This window comes from Nerophis ophidion, linkage group LG22, assembly GCF_033978795.1.
Source record: "Nerophis ophidion isolate RoL-2023_Sa linkage group LG22, RoL_Noph_v1.0, whole genome shotgun sequence".
NCBI lineage: Eukaryota > Metazoa > Chordata > Actinopteri > Syngnathiformes > Syngnathidae > Nerophis > Nerophis ophidion.
Genome location: NC_084632.1, coordinates 27,423,662 through 27,451,448, shown reverse-complemented (window position 1 = coordinate 27,451,448; position 27,787 = coordinate 27,423,662). Strand labels below are relative to the sequence as shown.

The 27,787-nt window shown below is 37.4% G+C and overlaps 1 protein-coding gene across 1 annotated transcript in view; it reads right to left on the bottom strand.

Moving 5' to 3' along the window:
• The window catches only part of LOC133540745 (ephrin type-B receptor 1-like), a 301,052-nt gene that overhangs the window by 75,854 nt on the left and 197,411 nt on the right, over positions 1-27,787 (bottom strand). Inside the window, exon 9 of the mRNA XM_061883635.1 lies at positions 14,075-14,199. Within this exon, the coding sequence (XP_061739619.1) occupies positions 14,075-14,199 (125 nt within the window). The remainder of the gene's footprint in view (positions 1-14,074; positions 14,200-27,787) is intronic.

Sequence of the window (27,787 nt, the reverse complement as noted above, 5' to 3'; positions counted from 1 at the left end):
TGATTTCAATTACCGGTAATTTGAAATCGCCTAAAGGGAAGAAGATTAAGAGGTATTCAGTAGGATTTAAGGTCCAAGCTTACATTACACTCAAATTTTTACTGCATACCTTTGGTAAGTGCCGAAGTGAGAAGAGGTTTTAAAATAATTAGCGCACGCTTAGTTTTACCGCATGCCTTTGGTAAGCGCAGGAGTGAGAAGAGGTTTTAAATTAATTAGCGCCACGGTTGCAATTCAAGGTAATACAGTATTTGGAAAAAATAAATAAATAAATAAATAAAAACTTGTTGAAAAATAAACAAGTGATTCAATTATAAATAAAGATTTCTACACATAAAAGTAATCATCAAATTAAAGTGCCCTCTTTGGGATTGTAATAGAGATCCATCTGGATTCATGAACTTAATTCTAAACATTTCTTAAAAAAAAATACATCTTTAACATCAACATTTATGGAACATGCCCACAAAAAATCTAGCTGTCAACACTGAATATTGCATTGTTGTATTTTTAGTTTTTTACAGTTTACGAACTTACATTCATATTTTGTTGAAGTATTAGTCAATAAATATATTTATAAAGGATTTTTGAATTGTTGCTATTTTTAGAATATTTTTAAAAAATATCACGTACCCCTTGGCATACCTTCAAGTACCCCCAGGGGTACACGTACCCCCATTTGAGAACCACTGGTCTAGAGACCTATTTCGACAAGTTGGTACTCTGACAGAGTACCAAAAAAAGAAAATGTTCATGTAAAAATAACAAAAAGTGTGCTGCATGCAGCTTTATAAATACTAAAATAGGTTCTGATTCTTTGTCCACGCTGAATGACATGGAGAGACGCTTGGTTTCTTTCCGAATATTATTAGACATTTTTCATCTAAATGGGAATATATGAACATCGCAGTTTGCATCCTAATGACAGCCGACATTGCACAGTAAGCGATGTTTTATCTGTTGGCTTTCATGAAGTCTGCAGTGAGCAGTTATCAGTAATAGAGAAGAAAAAAAATCAAACATGGTGGTGTGTTTTTTTCATTAATGCGCCGCGTATGCTTAAAATGATCAAAATACGTATATATTACATGTAATTATAAATGTGTCTGTTACTACATTACACATATACTTACATTGCGTATATATATATATATATATATATATATATATATATATATATATATATATATTTATATATATATTAGGGGTGTAACAGTACACACAAATTTCGGTTCGGTACGTACCTCGGTTTATATGTCACGGTTCGGTTCATTTTCGGTACAGTAAGAAAACAACAAAATATACATTTTTGGTTATTTATTTACCAAATTTGCAAAATCTTCCACTAAAAATATTTTTCTTAGTGAAATATTTGATGTGAAGTAATGGGAACCTTGGACAGGTCAATAATTCATAATAACATTGATTTTGTTTTAATAATATAGAATAGAATAGAACGTACTTTATTGATCCCTGGGGGAAATTCAGCACGACAGTTCCCTCACAATAGACAAGAATAATAATAAATAATATAATATATATATCCATCCATCCATCCATCCATCCATTTTCTACCGCTTATTCCCTTTCGGGGTCGCGGGGGGCGCTGGCGCCTATCTCAGCTACAATCGGGCGGAAGGCAGGGTACACCCTGGACAAGTCGCCACCTCATCGCAAGGCCAACACAGATAGACAGACAACATTCACACTCACATTCACACACTAGGGCCAATTTAGTGTTGCCAATCAACCTATCCCCAGGTGCATGTCTTTGGACATGCACCTGGGGATAGATATATATATATATATATATATATATATATATATATATATATATATATATATATATATATATATATATATATATATATATATATATATATATATATATATATTATATATATCATATAATAAAATAAATATATACTACATATACTCTACATATGTTTATGTTTTGAGCAATGACAGTTTGAAAGAAAATAAAAACAGCTTTGTTTTATTAGTCAACATTGCAACTTTTTCTAAATTACATTTAACCTTTAAGCTTTTTTTTTCACTTTTGTTATGTTTTTGTTTATTTTAATAGTATTTTTAAAATGTGCCGTGGACCTTTAAAACATTAGTTGTGGACTGCAAATGGCCTCCGGGGCACACTTTTGACACAAACATTTAATTTGTCTCTCCCCCTCCCTCACGAATGCTGCTGCACGCGCAATTTGTTTTGTTTTTAACCTTCTTAACACTGAAGATACATTGAAAATACACGCAACCATAACTCGAGGTGCCGGACATTTGGGGCGTTTGGGGGGCTCCGCCCTGGCGGCCCCTCGGGGGGTGGTGGGGGATTTGGGTCCGGTGAGGGGAGGACGTGTGGTCAGGACCTAGCTAGGTCATAGACTGACCATACATCCTGTTTTCACTGGACATGTCCTCTTTTTGCGGAGCTGTCAGGGCGGAGTTTCTTAAATGTCTCAAATATCCGGCATTTTGAGTATTGTTTACACAACGTGCAGTAGGCTACTTAATATGTCCGTGTGGAAACTCGTTCGGTACACCTCCGCACCGAACCGGAAACCCCGTACCGAAACGGTTCGATAAAATACCCGTACCGTTACACCCTAATATATATATATATATATATATATATATATATAGTATATATATATATATATATATATATATATATATATATATATATATATATATATATATATATATATATATATATATACTTACATAGCGCTTTTCTACCTTCAAGGTACTCAAAGCACTTTGACACTACTTCCACATTTACTCATTCACACACACATTCACACACTGATGGAGGGAGCTGCCATGCAAGGCGCTAACCAGCACCCATCAGGAGCAAAGGTGAAGTGTCTTGCTCAGGACACAACGGACGTGACGAGGTTGGTACTAGGTGGGGATTGAAGCAGGGACCCTCGGGTTGCGCACAGCTACTCTCCCACTGCGCCACGCATACATCTATATATATATATATATATATATATATATATATATATATATATATATATATATATATATATATATATATATATATACGTATATGTGTACGTATGTATATATATATATATGTATGTATGTATCTATGTATGTATATATATATATATATATATATATATATATATATATATATATATATATATATATATGTATGTATGTATGTATGTATGTATATATACATACATATATATATATATATATATATATACATACATATATATATATATATATATATATATATATATATATATATATAGATATCTATCTATCTATCTATATATATATATATATATAGATAGATAGATAGATATCTATATATATATATATATATATATATATATATATATATATATATATATATGTATGTATATATATATATATATATATATATGTATGTATATATACATACATACATACATACATACATATATATATATATAGTCCGAAAATGTCCGAAACCATTTTGAGCTGACGATTTCACACTGCAAATACATTTATTCATCACAACAATTAGGTACACCAGTGCACGTAAGGGGACCATTAAGGTCCGAAACAAAAGATGCACTTTTCAAACGAAAACTCTCAGTCTTGATTGATGCTCTCATATTGATTTTTTCCGAAATATGTTTCGCAGGGCTATGGTACTGTTGTGCTATATATATATATATATATATATATATATATATATATATATATATATATATATATATATATATATATAGATATCTATCTATCTATCTATATATATATATATATAGATAGATAGATAGATAGATATCTATATATATATATATATATATATATATATATATATATAGATAGATAGATAGATATCTATATATATATATATATATATATATATATATATATATATATATATATATATATATATAGCACAACAGTACCATAGCCCTGCGAAACATATTTCGGAAAAAATCAATATGAGAGCATCAATCAAGACTGAGAGTTTTCGTTTGAAAAGTGCATCTTTTGTTTCGGACCTTAATGGTCCCCTTACGTGCACTGGTGTACCTAATTGTTGTGATGAATAAATGTATTTGCAGTGTGAAATCGTCAGCTCAAAATGGTTTCGGACATTTTCCTGAGAAATAAAGCCTTTTTGCCAGTGTAAGCACAGTCTGAGCTGCTTTTGAATACAATGCAGTTCAGCAACTGGAGACTGCAACTGTGAAGGCAGGCTTTCAGGCAGCACATTGCGATAATGGCATGGATGCACTCAGCAATAGTGATACAGATTGCTGTATTATTCGATGGGCTTTTCAACACAGTTATAGTGGAAACTAAACTCTACAATGTAATTTAGAGTAGAGTTTTTACAATTAAGGCAAATATTCACAGATTCAGTGTGTTACTATTTGGCAACAGGAGTAAGGGTTTACATCAAAGTATGCTTTTAACTCTGGTTCGTACACACTTAAATAAGCTATATTGAATAATATACTGCTTTTGTAATATAGCGTTGTCCTTTTGATATGTGCGTGCTATCGGTTGTATTCGGTCACGTGACTTTTGAAAAGAAGTAAACAAAGTGTCGGGCCACCAAACCAATTGTCTACTGTGCAGCAAACAGAGTGCAAAGTATCTGAGTACTCAAGGGGCCCCGAATTTGCCATTAGAAGCCGATAAGAGCAAAAAAAAACAAAAAACTATGAAATAAAATAGATCCCTATACATCAGTGTAGGGCTGGGCGATATATCGATATACGATATATATCGCGGGTTTTTCTCTTTGCGATATAGAAAATACATATCGTAATATTCGAGTAGACGTTCTCACGCAGCTGCGGGCATTACACTCTCCTCGCTCTTTCCGTTGTCTCCTCACAGACAAGCAGGCGCACATTCATACGTCACTTACTGTCACGTCATACGTATACGCCCTCGCCCAGCGGAGAGGGAGCGGCATGGCTAACGTTAGCTGTGATGCTAGCGGGTTGTTGCGGAGAAAGAAGATGCAAATCTCGTAACAAATGAAGGAAGAATTAATTCCCAAGAAAAACAGCATGGCGTTGGTTCGGCTTCAAGCGGGAATATGTCGAATAGACAACTTTAATTTGTCATGTGTGGAGCACAAGCGTTGCTACCAAAAGTAGCATTACTGCTAAAATGTAGCATAATTTGAAAAGTCGCCTGCTAATAACTTTAATAAATACATTTTTGGTAAATTGACTTAGTTGTGATTTCCTTCTCTGCATGCAAGTTTAAAACTAGCATATATTAGTGCAGTATGAACAAGAATGTTTTAATGTAGACACATAGAATCATCATACTGCTGTGATTATATGCATCAAGTGTTCATTCAAGGCCAAGGCAAAATATCGTAATATACATCGTATATCGCGATATGGCCTAGAAATATCGCAGTATTAAAAAAAGGCAATATCGCCCAGCCCTACATCAGTGGTTCTCAACCTTTTTTCAGTGATCTTGTGAACATTTTTTTTAATTCAAGTACCCCCTAATCAGAGCAAAGCATTTTTGGTTGGAAAAAAAGAGATAAAAAGTAAAATACAGCACTATGTCATCAGTTTCTGATTAATTAAATTGTATAACAGTGCAAAATATTGCTCACTTGTAGTGTTTATTCTTGAAATATTTGGAAAAAAAGATATACAAATAACTAAAAACTTGTTGAAAAATAAACAAGTGATTCAATTATAAATAAAGATTTCTACAAATAGAAGTAATCATCAAATTCAAGTGCCCTCTTTGGGGATTGTAATAGATATCCATCTGGATTCATAAACTTAATTCTAAACATTTCTTTACAAAATAAGAAATATTTAACATCAATATTTATGGAACATGACCACAAAAAATCTAGCTGTCAACACTGAACATTGCATTGTTGCCATTCTTTTCACAGTTTATGAACTTACATTTATATTTTGTTCAAGTATTATTCAATAAATATATCTATAAAGGATTTTTGAATTGTTGCTATTTTCAGAATATTTAAAAAAAAAAATCTCACGTACCCCTTGGCACACCTTCAAGTACCCCCAGGGTTATGCGTACCCCCATTTTAGAACCACTGCTATACATTATCAAAAAAAGATTTGTCAAGCGATATTAAAGATTATCTGTCGGTTGCGTTGCTATTCACTGTAATGCGGTCCTATCTACACTCCTTAAACTTTACTGAGCACTTATTTATTGATGTTGTTTAAAGCTAGCCTAGCAGTTAGCTTAGCTATTAGCATGCCTGCTCCTGTTTTGCTTTCGAAGTGTAACATGTCCTTGATAATAATAATTAATATACAAATAAATGCAGTTTATTTGCCATAATATAGGTGATTAGTATACATAATTAGACACATAATTGGCTGCTAGTCACTTGTCAGCCGGGGAACTAAAAGAAATAGAGTGTCAGCCAGTGGATCTGTGTTTGTGATTGGCAATAAGAAGCATTAATCACCAACATACTTTTTCAAGAAAATCGTTCAACACTGTAACATCCTTGGTATAAAGCAATGTTTTGACAAATATGTAATGGTGACAAATACTACGGGATGTTTGTGAATAAATAGGTGAACCAGTTAAACAATAAAATATACAAATGCATGTTATCCTTTCCTATTCAGCTGCTTTACAAGACGAGTTGGACAAGATCGAGTCTAAAAGTTTGCAGGTTGCTTTGTATTTTATACAGTGAGTTATTGAAGCACAGATTCAATGAAAGTTTGTATTAAAAATGTGCACAGCTACTGGCAGCTGTTTCCCCCGTCTGCAAAAAAAATATTTTCTTCAGTTTGTTGGCAAGATAAAAAGATGTCAAGAAAAAAAAAAGTGGGCTGTCTAGGAAGTACGGTGTCTATGGTGTCGTCTACAGTCCCTCGCGATGCTCTGCTCTTTCGGCGCATTGGCAACAAAAATCTACATCAGTGGTTCTTAAACTTTTTCACCAAGTACAAGAAAACACTTGGCTCTCCAAGTACCACCATAATAACCAACATTAAAATAAAGTAGCAGAGGAGGCCTAAGTGTTCATTGAAAACAAGACTTTTGACAAGAACAAGAAAGTTTGATCATATTACGCCTATACTGGCTCACCTGCACTGGCTTCCTCTGCACTTAAGATGTCACTTTAAGGTTTTACTACTTACGTATAAAATACTGCACGGTCTAGCTCCATCCTATCTTGCAGATTGTATTGTACCATATGTCCCGGCAAGAAATCTGCGTTCAAAGGACTCCGGCTTATTAGTGATTCCTAAAGCCCAAAAAAAGTCTGCGGGCTATAGAGCGTGAGTATATATAGAGTGAGTATATACCGTCCATGTCCCAATGCTTGGTACAACAATACATTTTAATCCATGATTAAAAAATTCAGGATTCGTATGAGTTCCACAAATATAAATGGGAAGACCGTGTTAGGGTTTCAAGCTGATGGCGTAGCTGCTTACCCTGCAGGAATTTAATGTGTCCATTTATGTGTTCTTTAAATGTGGTCCTTTAAGATGGTCTTTGGATGTGGTCTTTAAACCTGGCCAGTTCCCTTGTTCCATACAGCGAACCATATGCCAGACTTCTATGCTTTCTCTAGGTGGCGATGTGCAGCATCAAATGGCTGGGACACCAACTAGAAGTCTTGTAATAGGTGGCTTCTTGAAGGCCTACTGAAATGAGATGTTCTTATTTAAACGGGGATAGCAGGTCCATTCTATGTGTCATACTTGATCATTTCGCGATTTTGCCATATTTTTGCTGAAAGGATTTAGTAGAAAACATCGATGAATATCGCCTATACTGGCCCACCTGAACTGGCTTCCTGTGCACTTAAGATGTGACTTTAAGGTTTTACTACTTACGTATAAAATACTACACGATCTAGCTCCATCCTATCTTGCCGATTGCATTGTACCATATGTCCTGGCAAGAAATCTGCGTTCAAAGGAGTCCGGCTTATTAGTGATTCCTAAAGCCCAGAGTCGGGACCCAGCATGGACCGCTCGTCGGGACCCAGGATGGACCGCTTGCCTGTGTATCGGTTGGGGACATCTCTATGCTGCTGATCCGACTCTGCTTGGGATGGTTTCCTGTGGACGGGACTCTCGCTGCTGTCTTGGATCCGCTTTGAACTGAATTCTCGCGGCTGTGTTGGAGCCACTATGGATTGAACTTTCACAGTATCATGTTAGAGCCACTCGACATCCATTGTTTTCGGTCCCCTAGAGGGGTGGGGGTTGCCCACATATGAGGTCCTCTCCAAGGTTCTCATAGTCATTTGGGTCACTGGCGTCCTACTGGGTGTGAGTTCTCCTTGCCCACTGGGTGTGAGTTTTCCTTGCCCTTATGTGGGTTCTTCCGAGGATGTCGTAGTCGTAGTGGTTTGTACAGTCCTTTGAGACATTTGTGATTTAGGCCTATATAAATAAACATTAATTGATTGAGTGATTGATAAAACATGTTGAGGCGTTTTACCGTCAATCCTTCTTATTAGGAACTGATAATGGAACAAACAACAAACAAATGACAGCCATATAAACATCAGGGGTGATCGATCCAACAAATATGTAGGCAGGTGTATGCTTTTAGTGATATAATTATCACATGCTTTCTGTGAGTAGCAGCTTTCTATACTAAAACTGATCAACAATCTTTTGTTTTTTCAATGAACCACTAATGTCAGCAATTTGTGTGTAATTATTAATGGTTATGTCTAAATATAACAAATCATACTTCAAAACACCATATTGTGATTGTGTGGGTTCTAGTGAGAGGTATTCTGAAGACTCAAAATTCTCTTTTATGTTACAGAGAACAAGGAAATTGGATAAAACTGCTATGGTATGAAAAGGGGTAGGATTAAATAAGCTCTGCTTCTTCCTACTCCTTTTCGGACGGGCTGTAATAAAACAACTGGAAATGTGTGATGCATTACATTGTATCGTATGCATGTTCGAAATAATCGTGACATTCAAGTCGAGCAACTTTTGGCAGAACAACTTTTTGATGCACTTCATCTTCAATGGCTGCCTCAGCAATAGCACATCTCCACATTGGTGAGACTTTAACAAGAGTGTCACCAAAAAGCAGAAGGGCGTGTTAAGACTCGATGCGACTCGGCACAAAGTTCATGCTAACAAGACCGGTATTAGCTATCTTTGACTGTCTGGCTAACCCGAAGTGAATATTAACTCCATTGATTCAAGGATTAATTTCATCTTCAACATCAATAATGCAGCTCTCCATGAATGACAACACAGACCTGCAATACTAAAAAAAACAACAGAATGCTAACAACCCAGCTAATGATCGTAGCCGCAAATTTAAAGTTGACAGATTTTTTTGCAGAACAACACATGCCCGTGGTTCCAAATTATGGAAACCCAGTTCTAACTTAGAGGAATTACCCAGGATTTGACAATGTATTTTCACGTCATGGTCGTGTTGTAGTGGCCGCAGACAGCCTCAGCTTTGACACTTGGAGGATTCTGCGGGACCACCAGTGAGTACTGTGTTCTACAGTGAATACACTCAAAGCTGCTATATTGGGTGAGTATATGTGTACGTTTTTGTTTCATCTGACATCACATGGACAAATATAAGACCTTCTGCAAGAAAGTTCTGTGATCAGTTGAAACAAAAACTGAGCTGCTTGGCCACAATACCCAGCAATATGTTTGGAGGAGAAAAGGTGAGGCTTTTAATGCCAGGAAAACCTATTCTACCTTTAAACATGGTGGTCGTAGTATTATGCTCTTGGCTTGTTTTGCTGCCAATGGAACTGGTGCTTTACAGAGAGTAAATGGGACAATGAAAAAGGAGGATTACCTCCAAATTCTTCAGGACAACCTAAAATCATCAGCCCGGAGGTTGGGTCTTAGGCGCAGTTGGGTGTTCCAACAGGACAATGACCCCAAACACACGTTAGAAGTGTTAAAAGAATAGCTAAATAAGCTCTAATGAAGGTTTTAGAATGGCCTTCCCAAAGTCCTGACTTAAATGTGTGGACAATGCTGAAGAAACAAGTCCATGTCAGAAAACCAACACATTTAGCTGAACTGAACCAATTTAGTCAAAAGGAGTGGTCAAAAATTAAACCAGAAGCTTGTGGATGGCTACCAAAAGCGCCTTATTGCAGTGAAACTTGCCAAGGGACATGAAACCAAATATAAACATTGCCGTATGTATACTTTTGACCAAGCAGATTTGGTCACATTTTCAGTAGACCCATAATAAATTCAGAACCAAACTTCGTGAATATTTTTGGTGACCAGCAAGTATGTGCTCCAATCACTTTATGACAAAACAATAAGAGTTGTAGAAACTATTGGAAACTCAAGACAGCCATGACATTATGTCCTTTACAAGTGTATGCAGACTTATGACCACGACTGTATGTTATTTAATTTTTTGAAGGCTATAGAAAATGGATGGATGGATATATATATATATATATATATATATATATATATATATATATATATATATATATATATATATATATATATATATATATATATATATATATATATATCTTTAGAAGGTCATAAACACTTTAATAATCCTAATTTATGGAAAGTTCCACATTTTGATACCACAAATTTAAAATTGCTCTATTGATTTTTAGGACTCTGGTTAGATTTCCACAAGGAGACGGTTGGATGGAATCACACAAAAGACCAGTGACGTCCAGGCAGGGGAGGCAGTGCCTCACTTGTGATCATGCAAAGAGATAAAATATATAATGGTAAAATAATCGTAATTGTTAGTTTTTAATTTTCATTTACCTTCACAAATTTTAATTTTTTTTTCTTTAAAACCGCTAAATGTTGGCAATCCCTCGGAAACTTCTCTGTCTGCCGTGCGGTCAGAGCGCGTTCTTGTTTGATGTGTTTCTAAGCGTTCAAAACGGCAAAGAAAAAAGTCTGAGGTGAGGAAAACAGTTCTCGTGTCTCACGAGAGGGGCACTCATGATCAGAGACATACGGTGGCGTAAGCGAGTCAAGTGCCACTGCGAGTAACATGTTTTGTGTCTTGGTTGAGCCATCAAAACGGCAGAGAAAAAAGCCTGAGGTGAGGCAAACAGTTCTCGTGCCTCAAGATAGGGGCTGGGTGCTCATGATCCCAGACATACGGTGGCCTCAGCGGCTAAGTGCCGCAGCGACTTATTTTTTCCGTCTCGTGCACCCCCACATTTCAACATGGATGACTACATTTCCGCACTTAAACAGTTTCAAGCGAAACAGGAGATAATTATTAAAGGAAGACCAACGCCGGAGCTGAATGGTTTGTTTCAATCAGCAGGACGGAAAGTTACTCGCTCTTTCCAAAAGGAGTGTCATATGTGAAAAGACTGGCTTTGTGGATTTTCTGCAAAAAACCGCCTTTTCTGCTTTCCTTGCCTTCTTTTTTCAACCTGTAGAACTGTGTGGACTCAAATGGGATTTTGTGACCTAAAAAATTTGCAAAGAAGCCTCACCAAACATGAGCGGTCGGCCGCTCATATTCAAAGCTAGATTGCGCTAAAAACGTTTGGTATGACGAGAATAGACTTGGCTTTGGATGAACAGCGGCGACTCAACATCAGTGTCCACAATGCTAAGGTAAAAGAGAACCGAGAGATTTTAAAAGATGTCATCAATGCGATCTGCTTCCTCGCCAAACAGCAGCTCGCATTTTGTGGAAATGATGAGAGTAGGAGCTCTGCTAATCGCGGCAACTATGTTGAACTCTTATAAGACTTTTAAAACTGAAAGAAGGGAAGGAGGACTTTTACCAGAAAGTGACAAATATTTTTATCCAGAAGGACCGGCGCACAGATTTCATTTATAAGGTAAGATGGCGATAAGAGTATTTTTGTTTCGTTTTTAATGAAATGCACATTTTGTGGGCGACAGTTTTTATGTGTAAAGAATGCAGAAATGAAACATAACCCGTAAACTGCAGCCAATCAAATGGCAAATAATCTGGGCGGAGCGCATACTGTATATTTGTAAATCTGATTCTGATTACGTCAGTGCCTCACCAGCTATAAACTTCACCGCACGTCACTGCAAAAGACACATATGTTTCAGTGTCTATAGTAAAATCTTAAAATCTGTATTGCATAATGATCAAATTGTTATTTACTTCAGTGAGTTAAAGTGAGTTAATATGAGCTACAAACCCTGTTTCCATATGAGTTGGTAAATTGTGTTGGATGTAAATATAGTGAAGTGAAGTGAATTATATTTATATAGCGCTTTTCTCTAGTGACTCAAAGCGCTTTACATAGTGAAACCCAATATCTAAGTGACATTTAAACCAGTGTGGGTGGCACTGGGAGCAGGTGGGTAAAGTGTCTTGCCCAAGGACACAACGGCAGTGACTAGGATGGCGGAAGCGGGAATCGAACCTGCAACCCTCAAGTTGCTGGCACGGCCACTCTACCAACCGAGCTATGCCGTCCAATGATTTGCAAATCCTTTTCAACCCATATTCAATTGAATGCACTACATAGACAAGATATTTGATGTTCAAATTCATAAAGTTTATTTTTTTTGCAAATAATAATTAACTTAGAATTTCATGACTGCAAGACGTGCCAAAGTAGTTGGGAAAGGGCATGTTCACCACTGTGTTACATCACCTTTTCTTTTAAAAACACTCAATAAACCTTTGGGAACTGAGGAAACTAATTGTTGAAGCTTTGAAAGTGGAATTATTCCCCATTCTTGTTTTATGTAGAGCTTCAGTCGTTCAACAGTCTGGGGTCTCCGCTGACATATTTTACGCTTCATAATGCGCCACACATTTTCCATGGGAGTCAGGTCTGGACTGCAGGCGGTCCAGGAAAGTACCAGGACTCTTTTTTTACGAAGCCACACTGTTGTAACACTTGTCTTTCTGAAATAAGCAGGAGCGTCCATGATAACGTTGCTTGGATGACAACATATGTTGCTCCAAAACCTGTATAGACCTTTCAGCGTTAATGATGCCTTCACAGATGTGTAAGTTACCCATGCCTTGGGCAGTAATACACCCCCATACCATCACAGATGCTGGCTTTTGATCTTTGCGCCTACAACAAACCAAATGGTTATTTTCCTCTTTGTTCTGGAGGACACCACGTCCTCTGATTCCAAATATAATTTGAAATGTGGACTCGTCAGACCACAAAACACCATTCCACTTTGCATCAGTCCGTCTTAGATGAGCTTGGGCCCAGCAGAGTGGGCGGCGTTTCAGGATATGGTTGATAAATGGGTTTGGCTTTGCATAGTCGAGTTTTAACTTGCACTTACAGATGTAGCGACCAACTGTAGTTACTGACAGTGGTTTTATGAAGTGTTCCTGAGCCCATGTGGTGATATCCTTTAGACACTGATGTCGGTTGTTGATGCAGTACCGCCTGAGGGATCAAAAGTCTGTAAAATCATCGCTTACGTGCAGTGATTTCTCCAGATTCTCTCAACTTTTTGATGATTTTACGGACTGTAGATGGTAAAATCCCTAAAGTCCTTGCAATAGTTTGTTGAGAAATGTTGTTCTAAAACTGTTCGACAATTTGCTTACAAAGTGGTGACCCTCACCCCATCTTTGTTTGTGAATTACTTAGCATTTCATGGAAGCTGCTTTTATACCCAATCATGGCACCCGCCTGTTCCCAATTAGCCTGCACACCTGTGGGAGGTTCCAAATAAGTGTTTGATGAGCATTCCTCAACTTTATCAGTATTTATTGCCACCTTTCCCAACTTCTTTGTCACGTGTTGCTGGCATCGAGTTCCAAAGTTAATGATTATTTGCAAAAAAAATAAATGTTTATCAGTTTTAACATCGAATATGTTGTCTTTGTAACATATTCAACTAAATATGGGTTGAAAAGGAATTGCAGATCAATGTATTCTGTTTATATTTACACCTAACAGAATTTCCCAACTCATATGGAAAAAGGGTTTGTAAAACCGCTGCGCCAACATTCTAAATAATAGATGCAGCTCTTATTGATTTGCCTGTTGTATTGACTCGGATAGATTACAGGCAGTGAATTCTACAAAGAAAAAAGCACTCACAAACACACATTAATCATCCAACTGTACCTGATCATAGTATCGTATCTCATAGTCAAGGATTATTCCATTAGGATGTTCAGGCGGCGGCCATGACAGCGAGAAACTGCGTCTTGTTGAGCTCACTTGGTGCATTATGGGAACCACAGAAGGAGCTGTTGAAATATACACACACATAAAAGGTGCTCACAGTTAGCATCGTATGGCAAAAATTATGCAAATATTCAAGGATAATCATTTACACCCCATGAAGAAAATTGCTTCCCCTTCATGAAAACAAATTCATACTGCTTGTCATTTATGAATGGAAAAGCAAGAAATATGGCTCAGATGTATTTTTACACACCGTTTTTAGAAATGATTTATGGTTTTGCACCTTGGGTCTTTATGAGATTGTTTTCATCTCATGTCCACATTACTTGGAAGCTACCACGGGAGAGGTGAATGAATGAGAAGAGAAATGTATACTGACTGGACCAGGTTGCATTGCTTGGTTGGTAGAGTGTTGCAGGTTCGATTCCCGCTTGTGCCATCCTAGTCACTGCCGTTGTGTCCTTGGGCAAGACACTTTACCCACCTGCTCCCAGTGCCAACCACACTGGTTTAAATGGAACTTAGATATTGGGTGTCACTATGTGAAAGCGCTTTGAGTCACTTGAGAAAAAGCGCTATATAAATATAATTCACTTCACTTCACTTCACAATAATTGTTAGATCACAAGAACGCTTATTAAGATATACCAATCATTCTGACTAAAAATAATTCAATTTATGTTTTATTTCAGCCCGTGGCTTATTCTAGAAATAAAACAGTACTTATGGCTTGATGGGCTTCACGGTGGGAGAGGGGTTAGTGCATCTGTCTCACAATACGAAGGTCCTGCAGTCCTGGGTTCAAATCCAGGCGGAGGATCTTTCTGTGTGGAGTTTGCATGTTCTCCCCGTGAATGCGTGGGTTCCCTCCGGGTACTCCGGCTTCCTCCCACTTCCAAAGACATGCACCTGGGGATAGGTTGATTGGCAACACCAAAATTGGCCCTAGTGTGTGAATGTGAGTGTCAATCTTGTCTATCTGTGTTGGCCCTGCGATGAGGTAGCGACTTGTCCAGGGTGTACCCCGCCTTCCGCCCGATTGTAGCTGAAATAGGCGCCAGCGCCCCCCGCGACCCCGAAAGGGAATAAGCGGTAGAAAATGGATGGATGGATGGATTATGGCTTGATATCCTAAAGCAGGGGTCCCCAAACGAACGCGGCCTGCGAGAAGTCTTTTAAGTTTTTTTATTTATTTGTTCGACCCGCTTCTATGTCAGCTACATCTCTTTTTATTATAATGTCTATTTTCTGCTGGATCTACTTTCTATTTTATGGTACCCTTTTTTTTGGCTGCAGCAGTTACAGATACTGTAATACCGTACATCAGGGGTGTCCAACTCATTTGAGCTCATGGGCCACATGGAGGGATACATCTGTGCACATGAGGGCTGGACTATTAAAATCATGGCATTAGAACAAAAAAAAAAAGACAACTTCAGATTGTTTTCTTTGCGTTACTTTGGCCCAAAACAGAAAAAAAAACATATTCTGAAACTATGACGATAAACGTATAGAAAAACAAAAGCCAGCAGCGGTAAAATTTAGATCAGTGGTCCCCAAACTACGATCCGCTATAGCGTCCAAAGTCCGGCCAGCGGGAAGTTTCAAATTTCAAATGTTTTATTTTTCCTTTCTTATTTATTTTCTACAGCTTGTTACACTCGGGGTCTCCTAGCCGCTCAGGCATATTGTATTGTCTAAAAACGCATTTTCCCATCGATAACGTGATGCAGTGTCGAGCAAGCATGCGGCAGGTGCGCACTCCTTTAGTCAATTAGTATGTGAGGAATTTATATCTATACCAGGGGTCACTTACGCGGTGCCCGCAGGCACCAGGTAGCCCGTAAGGACCAGATGAGTAGCCCGCTGGCCTGTTCTAAAAATAGCTCAAATAGCAGCACTTACCAGTGAGCTGCCTCTATATTTTAAATTTTATTTATTTACTAGCAAGTTGGTCTCGCTTTGGTCGAAATTTTTAATTCTAAGAGAGACAAAACTCAAATAGAATTGTATAATCCAAGAAAATAATTTAAAGACTTGGTCTTCACTTGTTAAAATACATTCATTTATTTTTTTTTTACTTTGCTTCTTATAAGTTTCAGAATATCAATTTTAGAGAAAAAAATACAACCTTAAAAATGATTTTAGGATTTTTAAACACATACACCTTTTTAACTTTTCAATTCCTTCCTCTGCTTTCCTGACAATTTTAATCAATGTTCAAGTAAATTTATTTGTTTTATTGTAAAGAATAATAAATACATTTTAATTTCATTCTTAATTTTAGCTTCTGTTTTTTCGACGAAGAATATTTGTGAAATATTTCTTCAAACTTAATATGATTGAAATTCAAAAAAAATATTCTGGCAAATCTAGAAAATCCGTAGAATCTAATTTAAATCTTATTTCAAAGTCTTTTGAATTTCTTTTAAAATTTTTGTTCTGGAAAATCTAAAAGAAATAATGATTTGTCTTTGTTAGAAATATAACTTGGTCCAATTCGTTATATATTCTAACAAAGTGCAGATTGGATTTTAACCTATTTAAAACAGGTGGCGACTTGTCCAGGGTGTACCCCGCCTTCCGCCCGATTGTAGCTGAGATAGGCGCCAGCGCCCCCCGCGACCCCACAAGGGAATAAGCGGTAGAAAATGGATGGATGGATGAAAACATGTCATTAAAATTCTAATATCAATCTTAATCAGGAAAAATTACTAATTATGTTCCATAAATAATTTTTTCAATTTTTTCAAAAAGATTTGAATTAGCTAGTTTTTCTCCTCATTTTTTTCGGTTGGATTTTGAAATTTAAAGAGTCGAAATTGACGATAAACCATGTTTAAATTTATTTTTTATTTTTGTGTTTTTTCCTCATTTAAACCGTTCAATTAAGTTTTTTTTCATCATTTATTCTCAACAAAAAAACCTTCCATAAAGGAACAAAAATGCACGACGGAATGACAGACAGAAATACCCTTTTGGAGATATATATATATATATATATATATATATATATATATATATATATATATATATATATATATATATTAAATGTAAATTGAGCAAATTGGCTATTTCTGGCAATTTATTTAAGTTTGTATCAAACTGGTAGCCCTTCGCATTAATCAGTACCCAAGAAGTAGCTCTTGGTTTCAAAAAGGTTGGTGACCCCTGATCTATACAAACCCCGTTTCCATATGAGTTGGGAAATTGTGTTAGATGTAAATATAAACGGAATACAATGATTTGCAAATCATTTTTAACCCATATTCAGTTGAATATGCTACAAAGACAACATATTCGATGTTAAAACTGAAAAACTTTTTTTTGTGTGCAAATAATCATTAATTTTAGAATTTGATGCCAGCAACACGTGACAAAGAAGTTGAGAAAGGTGGCAATAAATACTGATAAAGTTGAGGAATGCTCATCAAACACTTATTTGGAACATCCCACAGGTGTGCGGGCTAATTGGGAACAGGTGGGGTCCATGATTGGGTATAAAAACAGCTTCCATGAAATGCTAAGTAATTCACAAACAAGGCTAGGGCGAGGGTCACTAATTTGTAAGAAAATTCTCGAACAGTTTTAGAACAACATTTCTCAACAAGCTGTTGCAAGGAATTTAGGGATTTTACCATCTACGGTCCGTAAAATCATCAAAAGGTTCAGAGAATCTGGAGAAATCACTGCACGTAAGCGATGATATTACGGACCTTTGATACCTCAAGCGGTACTGCATCAAAAACCGACATCAGTGTGTAAAGGATATCACCAAATGGGCTCAGGAACACTTCATAAAACCACTGTCAATAACTACAGTTGGTCGCTATATCTGTAAGTGCAAGTTAAAACTCTACTATGCAAAGCAAAAGCCATTTATCAACAACACAAAGGAACGCCGCCGGCTTCGCTGGGCCTGATCTCATCTAAGATGGACTGATGCAAAGTGGAAAAGTGTTCTGTGGTCTGACGAGTTCAAAAGCCTGCATCTGTGATGGTATGGGGGTGTATTATTGCCCAAGGCATGGGTAACTTACACATCTGTGAAGGCACCAATCAATGCTGAATGGTCCATACAGGTTTTGGAGCAACATATGTTGTCATCCAAGCAACGTTATCATGGGCGCTTATTTCAGCAAGACAATGCCAAGTCACGTGTTACAACAGCGTGGCTTTATAGTAAAAGAGTTTGGGTACTTTCCTGGCCTGCCTGCAGTCCAGACATGTCTCTCATCGAAAAGGTGTGGCGCATTATGAAGAGTAAAATACGACAACAAGACCCCGAAATGTTGAACAACTTAAGCTGTACATTAAGCAAGAATGGTAAAGAATTCCACTTTCAAAGCTTCAACAATTAATTTCCTCAGTTCTCAAATGTTTATTGAGTGTTGTAAAAAGAAAAGGTGATGTAACACAGTGCCCTTTCCCAACTACTTTGGGACGTGTTGCAGCCATGAAATTCTAAGTTAATTATTATTTACAAAAAAAAAAAGTTTATGAGTTTGAACATCAAATATCTTGTCTTTGTAGTGCATTTAATTGAATATGGGTTGAAAATGATTTGCAAATCATTGTATTCCGCTTATATTTACATCTAACACAATTTCCCAACTCATATGGAAACGGGGTTTGTATATTTATATATATATATATTTTCATATACACACACACACACACACACGCACACACACACACACACACACACACACACACACACACACACACACACACACACACACACACCCACGCACACACACACACACACACACACACACACACACACACACACACACACACACAGCCCGGCCCTCGGCCAAAATTTTTCAAACCAATGCGGCCCCCGAGTCAAAAAGTTTGGGGACCCCACAACTAAAGGTTTACTTGTACTAAAACATGTGAAAACTGCATAGCACACGTAAAGCTAATCTATTAATAATGATGGGCAAGCTACTTATAAAATGGACCCAAAGAGGGTCCTTTTCTATTAATTATATCAATTAGCAGGGGACACCCTACAACTACCTTTGGGGGTCCGTAAACGTATGTATTTATTTTAGTTTACCTTTTCTTTGGCCCAACACTATAATGTTATTAATTTCCTCTGTCTACAGTAAATAAAACAGTATCTATCTATAGCTTGACATAAAAAACAATAACTTGTGTTTGTTTGGGAACAGTTGAAATTATGTGCAGTAAAACATTCCATGAACTCAACTCATCTTAGATGTCTGAGATGTCGAGAGCAGTTTTGAATTGGGCTTACAAAGTAAACAACTAAAATGAATGGCCGTTGTTTTATCCAAACGGAGATGCAATGTGGGTTTCGTGGACGTCGTCTTCATCATTAAAAGAAAAATCAGAGGGAGAGAATCCCTCTGCCATTTTCAGCTAGGCTTTTTTTTATTTTTAATAGTTTGCTTGAATATTCTTTCTATTTACGTTGTCACGTCGCATCAGCGTGTCTGTTGTGATTCTCCTTCCTGGTGTGATGACCCGCCCTATCTTGCCTCTGATTGGCCAGTCCGTTAACCAACTCATCATAGTAAACCAACCAGTCATCATGGATTTTTTCCGTATTTTTAACCACTTCCTCTTGGATTTGCGGTCCAGTTCTCTCTTTGTGGCAGCTTGTAGCTTTAATGTACGCTACCTCGCTACATGGGTCTGAAAATAGCTAAGCTACAAGAATCGCAACTTGTTAAAAAACTAATGAAGCTACCGTCAAGCTACTGGGAAATATAATTAAGCTACATAGCTTATGTGGCTTGCTACTTTATAACACTATTAAACATGTGCAAAGTGGAGAAGTGGAGCAAGCAGAATAAGGTGTGCGATCCATTTTTACGTCTCGGTCTTCATTACCATGCAGAGTGTATGCTGATCGTCAAAACGCCCACATTTCGGGGAGTAGAAAATGCTAAAGTAATTATTTAGCACACGCAATCATCACCATTTTGCCAGCACCATTTTGCATTTCATTCAGCCGGAGTCCAAAGGACGTGCAGACTGACAGTTCCACACACGGCTGCAGGATCAGTGCTCGCACTGCAGAGACAGACGATTAACAGCTGAAAATCCTCCACCCTACTTGTGTATGTCAACATTTTGGACGGTCAGAAATAAAAAATTATTAGACATATTGTCTATTCAGAAACATAATTTTATAGCGGCTAAAGGACTTACGGGGCTGAATAAAATAAATTCCATTGATGTGTTTGGGTGTCCTTTAGTATCTTTTAATGATGTTTGGTTTTTTCCCATATAAAATATATTAGTGTTGTCCCGATACCAATATTTTGGTACTGGTACCAAAATTATTTTGATACTTTTCGGTACTTTGGATACTTTTCTAAATAAAGAGGACCACAAACAATTGCACTATTGGCTTTATTTTGACAAAAAATCTTAATGTGTGTTTCTTATTGCAAGTTTGTCCTTAAATAAAATAGTGAACATACGAGACAACTTGTTTTTTATTAGTAAGTAAGCAAACAAAGGCTCCTCATTTAGTCTGCTAACACATGCAGCAACATATTGGGTCATTTTCCATTCTGTTCTTTTTGTCAAAATGATAGCATTTTGGTAGAAAATGAATTATTAATCTACTTGTTAATTTACTGTTAATATGTACTTACTTTCTCTTTTAACATGTTCTTTCAACACCTCTGTTAAAATCTAATAATCTTTTATTCTTCTCATGTTTGGATGCTTTATATTAGTTTTAAATGATACCACAAATTTGAGTATCAATCCGATACCAAGTAGTTACAGGATCATACACTTGTGAAATTCAAAATCCTCATGTTTCATGGAAATATTTCCTGAGTTTATAAACATAACAATATTTATTTTTTAATGAAAGAAGATGTTGTGAAAAATATTGACGTAATCATAGTAGTCTCGACTAGATTCACTCCTGTACTTGGTATCATTACATGGCGTTTGTTTACATTGTGTTCCAGTGAGCTACGTTGGTAGTGAAACATGTTTAGCTATTCCTTGTCCTGCAGGGATGATACTTGTAAAAATCTTACTTTATTTGTCACAATGGAGGCGAGGATTAGTGGTTTAGACGTAGCTAAAACATTGCCGACTGGGGCTGGACTTTAGCAGCTAGCTAGTTAGCCATGTCTTAAAGCACCTCTTCCGGTGGGCATTTCAGTGTTATAACTTCACCTTTTATCTTTAGTTTTTAGACCAAAATGCGTCCGTTCTCCTTTTTCTGTCTACACACTGTGTCTGTTTGTAAGTATGCCGTGATTGTGCGCTACCGAACATGGTTATCTGCTCGTAAACCAGCAATGACACGACTTGACGATGGGGGAGCTGGGGGACCGGTACTTTTTAGAGGCGGTATAATACCGAATATGATTCATTAGTATCGCAGTACAATACTACAATACTAATATATACCGTAAAAGTCTAATATACAGTTGTAGGTGGGGGGAGGTCGTGGCCTGCGGACCTGCAGCTAATCAGAGTGTGCCAGGACCGGCTGTGAGATCAGCGACAGATGGCCCACCTGGGACTGGTTGTCGCTCTGTGAAAAGGCAGCGACCGGGGAGGGGAGTGGAGTTGGTGGTGGAGCATGAGTAAAAGTGAGAACGAAAAAGACTACACACTGGAGAAAAACCATTCATGTGATTAGTTTGTAGCAAACGATTGCTGAAAAGCACACTAAAGACAATTTATTGAAAAATAAAACATTATTGTCAACCTGGAAGAGCCTGGCAAGTCGGTGATTGGTGGTCCGAAGAACCCGGAAGCGAGAGTCTTCCACAACAGTATATTATTAAAATATTTTTATATGAAAAAACAACTTCAGTTACACTCAGTTATGTGTAGCGTCTCACAAATGAGCGGACCTTCAGCAGTAAAAAAAATAATAAAAGTGGCGTCATTGTGGAGGGCATGCAGGACTGCTTCTAAAAATGCCCATAAAAAGTGGTTCATGTCTCCTGCATGCTTTAAAACAGCATCACGCCACAAGTAGGAGCATGATAACATGAATGTGCAGTAAATGATCGCATGTATGAGCGTTATGAACCCAGTAAAGTACACGCAACATCCTCATTTAAATAAGGTGGTCTGCGCCGCTTTACAATTACACATGCAGTTTTAGTATATTTCACACAACGCGCCTACTAATATTAGTACTATTTTATAGACTGCACATGCTTTTTACCACGTGGTATTTGGATCTTAGTAAATCAGGCCTTTAATGGCTTCGGTAAGTGGTTGTGTCCTGGACCCATAAGATATACTGTACTTCCTTGAATAGTGAAGTGAAGTGAAGTGAATTATATTTATATAGCGCTTTTCTCTAGTGACTCGAAGCACTTTACATAGTGAAACCCAGTATCTAAGTTACATTTAAACCAGTGTGGGTGGCACTGGGAGCAGGTGGGTAAAGTGCCTTGCCCAAGGACACAACGGCATCGACTAGGATGGCGGAAGCGGGAATCGAACCTTCAACCCTCAAGTTGCTGGCACGGCCACTCTACCAACCGAGCTACATACCGCCGCTGGGTATGTAATATGCACCTGCTTTGAATTACTGCCGGGTAATACTCACCCCCCAAATGTATTAGCGCATGCTTACTTTTGCCACCGGATCAAATCCATGGCGTCATGAGTGATGCTTTCCCTGCCATCATTTTCAAAATGGCAGAGGAGCTTTTTTACTTTTACTTTGTGTAAACCAAGGGTCTTCTTCCACAGCCATACAGATCACACTAATGGTTGTGATATAAAACAATTTTAACACTCTTACTAATATGCGCCAGACTCTGTGAACCCTAACCAAACAAGAATAACAAACACATTTCTGGAGAAAATTGGCTCTGTAACACATTATGAACGCAACATAAGAATTACCCAGAATTCCAATGCATCCATGACTCTTGGCTATATTATACACCCGCTAGCACCAACCCCCCCTTCTCCGTGCGTCATTTGAGGTGGGCGGGGTTGGGGGCGCCTGTATAATATAGCCGTTTATAATGTGTTACAGAGCCAATGTTCTCCAGAAATGTGTTTGTTATTTTTATTTGGTTAGGGTTAACAGAGTGTGGCGCATATTAGTAAGAGTTGTAAAGTTGTTTATATCACAACCATCAGTGTAAACGGTATGGCTGTTGACCGAGTATACATTGCAATCTCGTATGAGAAGTAGTGAAATGCATGCATCCTACCGGCACGCAGATAGCATGGTGTAAAGGTGGGCGCGATGACATGTTGTAGACCAGTGATCCCGGACCACGGCCGCAGAAGGCTTTTTTATTATTTTTTTTTTATCGCACTCATTTTTTTTATGCCATTGGTAAGTGCAGGGGTGAGAAGAGGTTTTAAAAATATTAGCGCCTGCTTACTTTTACCGCATGCCTTGAATAAGCGCAAGAATGAGAAGAGGTTTTAAATTAATTAGCGCCCCGGCGGCTATTCAAGGAAATACGGTATACGTATTTACCAAAATTACAAATTTCACAACTATTTGCTATGTACTGTAGCAAAAATGCAAATCTGTCATGCAGTGTTTCTTACTATTGGGGGTGTCCCAGTCAACATTTCTGGCGTCAGATTCCAAATCTTTGACAATAGATTATACAATTAAAATGCTTTATAAAGTAGCAAGTAACTAAAGTAAAAACGATAACACATTTTTATAAAGCTTATTTTATTAAATTGCATTTATAGTTATAAATCAAATGATCTATTCAATTTGTAGTATTGAATGCTAAATACATTTTTTTTAACAAAATAAAATCGCTAGTGCAAAATATCTTAAAAAAATTAAAAACTATTACTAGCTTCTATTTGAATTACCGTATTTCCTTGAATTGCCACCGGGGCGCTAATTAGTTTAAAACCTCTTTTCACTCCTACACTTACCAAAAGCATGCGGTAAAAGTAAGCATGCGCTAATTATTTTAAAACCTCCTCTCACTCCGGCACTTACCAAAGGTTTGCAGTAAAAATGTGAGTGTGATGTAAGCTTGGACCTTAAATCCTACTGAATAGCTCTTAATCTTCTTCCCTTTATGCGTTTTCAAATTACCGGTATTGAAATCAGCCTCCTCCATTTTGAAAATGATGACAGGGGAAGTGTCACTCGTGACATCACGAGTTGGACCAGGCGGTGATACTAAGCATGCGCTAATTATTTAGCAAAGCGAGTTTGACCCGGCAGTAATTCAAGTCAGGCGCATACTATATGCCCTGCGGCAATTCAAGGAAATACGGTATTTGGGTTTTTCCCTCAATAACAATAACCAAAACCAACAAAAATGTATTTGTAATATCAAGAACAAGAAAAACAAAAAATATCAATCTAATCACTTTAGTATTGTTTATATCAGGGGTCGGCAACCCGCGGCTCTGGAGCCGCATGCGGCTCTTTAAAGCCGCCCTAGTGGCTCCCTGGAGCTTTTTCAAAAATATATGAAAAATGGAAATGAGGGGAAAAAAAAACATTTTTTGTTTTAATTTGGTTTCTGTAGGAGGACAAACATGACACAAACCTCCCTAATTGCTATAAAGCACACTGTTTATATTAAACATGCTTCACTGATTCGAGTATTTGGTGAGCACCGTTTTGTCCTACTCATTATGGCGGTCCTTGAACTCACCCTAGTTTGTTTATATGTATAACTTTCTCCGGCTTTCTAAGACGTGTTTTATGCCTCTTCTTTTTCTGTCTCATTTTGTCCACCAAACTTATAGCGTTGCGCATGAATGCACAAAGTTGAGTTTTGTTGATGTTATTGACATGTGTGGAGTGTGCTAATCAGACATATTTGGTCACTGCATGACTGTAAGCTAATCGCTGCTAACATGCTATTTAGGCTAGCTACATGTACATATTGCATTACGATGCCTCATTTGTAGCTATATTTGAGCTCATTTAGTTTCCTTTAAGTCCTCATAATTCAATTTATATCTCATGTCACACTATCTGTATGTAACATGTTTTTTTTTTTGCGGCTCCGGACAGATTTGTTTTTGTATTTTTGGTCCAATATGGCTCTTCCAACATTTTGGGTTGCCGACCCCTGGTTTATATACTGATACTATACTAGGTATCGAGAGTATTGACGCCTTGATTGATCGCCCCTACTTTACATTGAAGCTTTAGAGGTTAGCTTCTTGTTTCGTCCGGTTCTGTGTGTGTTTTTAACATGCTTAGCCATTTATTTTTCTCTAGTCCTCCAGTGGTATTTGGAAGACACCACCATGGTGGTGAGGATTAGTATTTAAGAAGCGGCTTCGCACAATGACAAGGCTTTTGCCGTAGCGTGCTTTTATATTTGACCCTGTGTTCTGACAAGACATGCACCCTTCTGGAATTCAGGCAAGTCCTGCATGTGTGTAACAATGAATATGGAAATTAAATTGTGTGTCATTGAGTGTGCATCCCTTTTGAAGGAATATTTTAGGTTCGTAAAATATTTAGCCATGTACAGTAAAGACTGGGACACAGCTGTGGTAAAGATCGGCTGGGCTCTGCAGCTCATCAACCGATCGCTAATAATTTTTCATTTATAAATGGTTGATTTATATAGGCTAGTAAGGTAAAGTGTTGTATCTGACAAGTTTCGGCTGTATAAATCAACCATTTATAAATACACGTCAGTAGGCTTAATAACCTCTTCAAACATATGATCGCTAATCAGTTAAAAAAGACTAATATCGGCCCCCAATCCAATCAGGATTGTAACATCTCTAAACACTAGTCAAAGTGCTCCCCCCACAACATTCAATTGTCCTCGTAATATAAAGTTTGGACAAATCTGATCTACACTCATAGCAGTAGGGATGGTTACAGAAACTCGGTTCGAGAATGTCATACCGGACAATGTCAATGGTACTAAACCCATCCATCCATCCATTTTCTACCGCTTGTCCCTTTTGGGGCAGTGGGGGGCGGGGTCGCTGGAGCCTATGTCAGCTACATCTGGCGGTAGGTGGGGTACACCCTGGACAAGTCGCCACCTCATCGCAGTGGTAGTAAACCACAGTATAACAAGAAGGAGCTATCCATGCATAATTTCAGTGCTAAATGAATGCGGACTCAGTCACCTGCAACACGTGTTTGATGGAAATAGTATGCACCTTAAATTATTTGCCTCTTGACAACATTTCAAATTTTACTTCTAGAAATGTCCTTAGTTTTAAGAGCTATTGTTCTCAATCATTGACTTTACAGCATGACCTTAATTTTAGTATGGCTGATTACATGTTGTCCATTCTATTATAACAATATACAATTGAGAACATAACTATTCAAATGAAATATTTTGTTTTTCTCCACATAAAAAAATCTTCTTTAAAGATTTTGCAACATCCCGAGGATGCTTAATTAAGGAAGTGCAAGTTGAAAATTAATCAGAAAAGTATCTATTTCTATCTTTAAAAACGTCCTGCTAATTTCAAGATACACAATTCTTAATCGAATTAGCTGCATGGAAAGATAATGTCACTTGTTTTTTAGTATTTATTTCTTAAAATCTAGTCTTTATCTTACATCATGTCAGCTTTTTTGCAGAGTGCAAGTAATGTGTTGTATGTAATGCGTCCTGACATATGCATACGGAGCCTGACACACTTTTTAGACATGGCTGTCCACATTAGCACCCCAACAAGGCATATCAATGCTGGCATGACAACAACAAAAACACATTACTTCCTCATTATGCACCAATCACGGTCACAGCGAGTAGGGTGCATTCATGATTTGTGAGCCTCAACAACACAAGCAAGTCTGTTTTATTTTTTGGACAGTCTCTGTTCTATAATCTTGCTGGTTTTGCTGCAATACTTATGTAATTTCTTGGTTGTTGTATGTATTATTTCTGAATGTTTCACTTAGTTATCATTGTATTTATATTTTAAAAGTTGTTATAATATAGTCAGTTCAACCTGGAAGTGAAAATGTGTTACAAATTAATTTCTGACAAAAAATGTTACTTTCTTCATTTTTCAAAGTATTGGTAAAAATGCAAACTTCTCATTTTAATCCGTCATCAGGAATAAACTAAAACAAAAAAGGCCTTCAAGAGTATTTTTACATCTGGTATTTTGCAATGTTCTTTATATTGTGGGTTGTTTCACTTTTAAATACTTCCCCTTGGCTATGCTCTAGAAACTTATTCTATACTCTTATTCCCAGTGAGCTAAAACAGAACATTTATGTTGAATAATACAAGTTTTATGCAATGACAGAGGTTTGCACACAATGGATCATATATTGAGTAGGACTGAGTGAATGATTGCAGTAAATTGGGTAAATTAAGTATTTCCCATCAGCAAAGGAACGTTTTAATTTAGATTTTACTTGTGTGTCTCCATGAATAATTGATGGTGCAGTTATTTGGCTGGCTTTATAGTCTGTGAGAATTATACTGTCACAGACTGGAGGGAAGGCAGGGGCGGTGGTTGAAAGCAGGAAAAAGAACCAAAAGAAAGCCAAAGAAAAAAAGGAAGCACGATGAAAGCTGCAAGAACAACATGGTGGTGTGGAGAGGAAAAAAAACGGTGAAAGAGATGACAAGCTGAGAACATGTTTTATGAATTCAAAAGGTGGCAGCTCGATTTCCGTTATCCCCACACAAGCCATCCCTCACTCACATAATCCACCGTGCCCCAGGG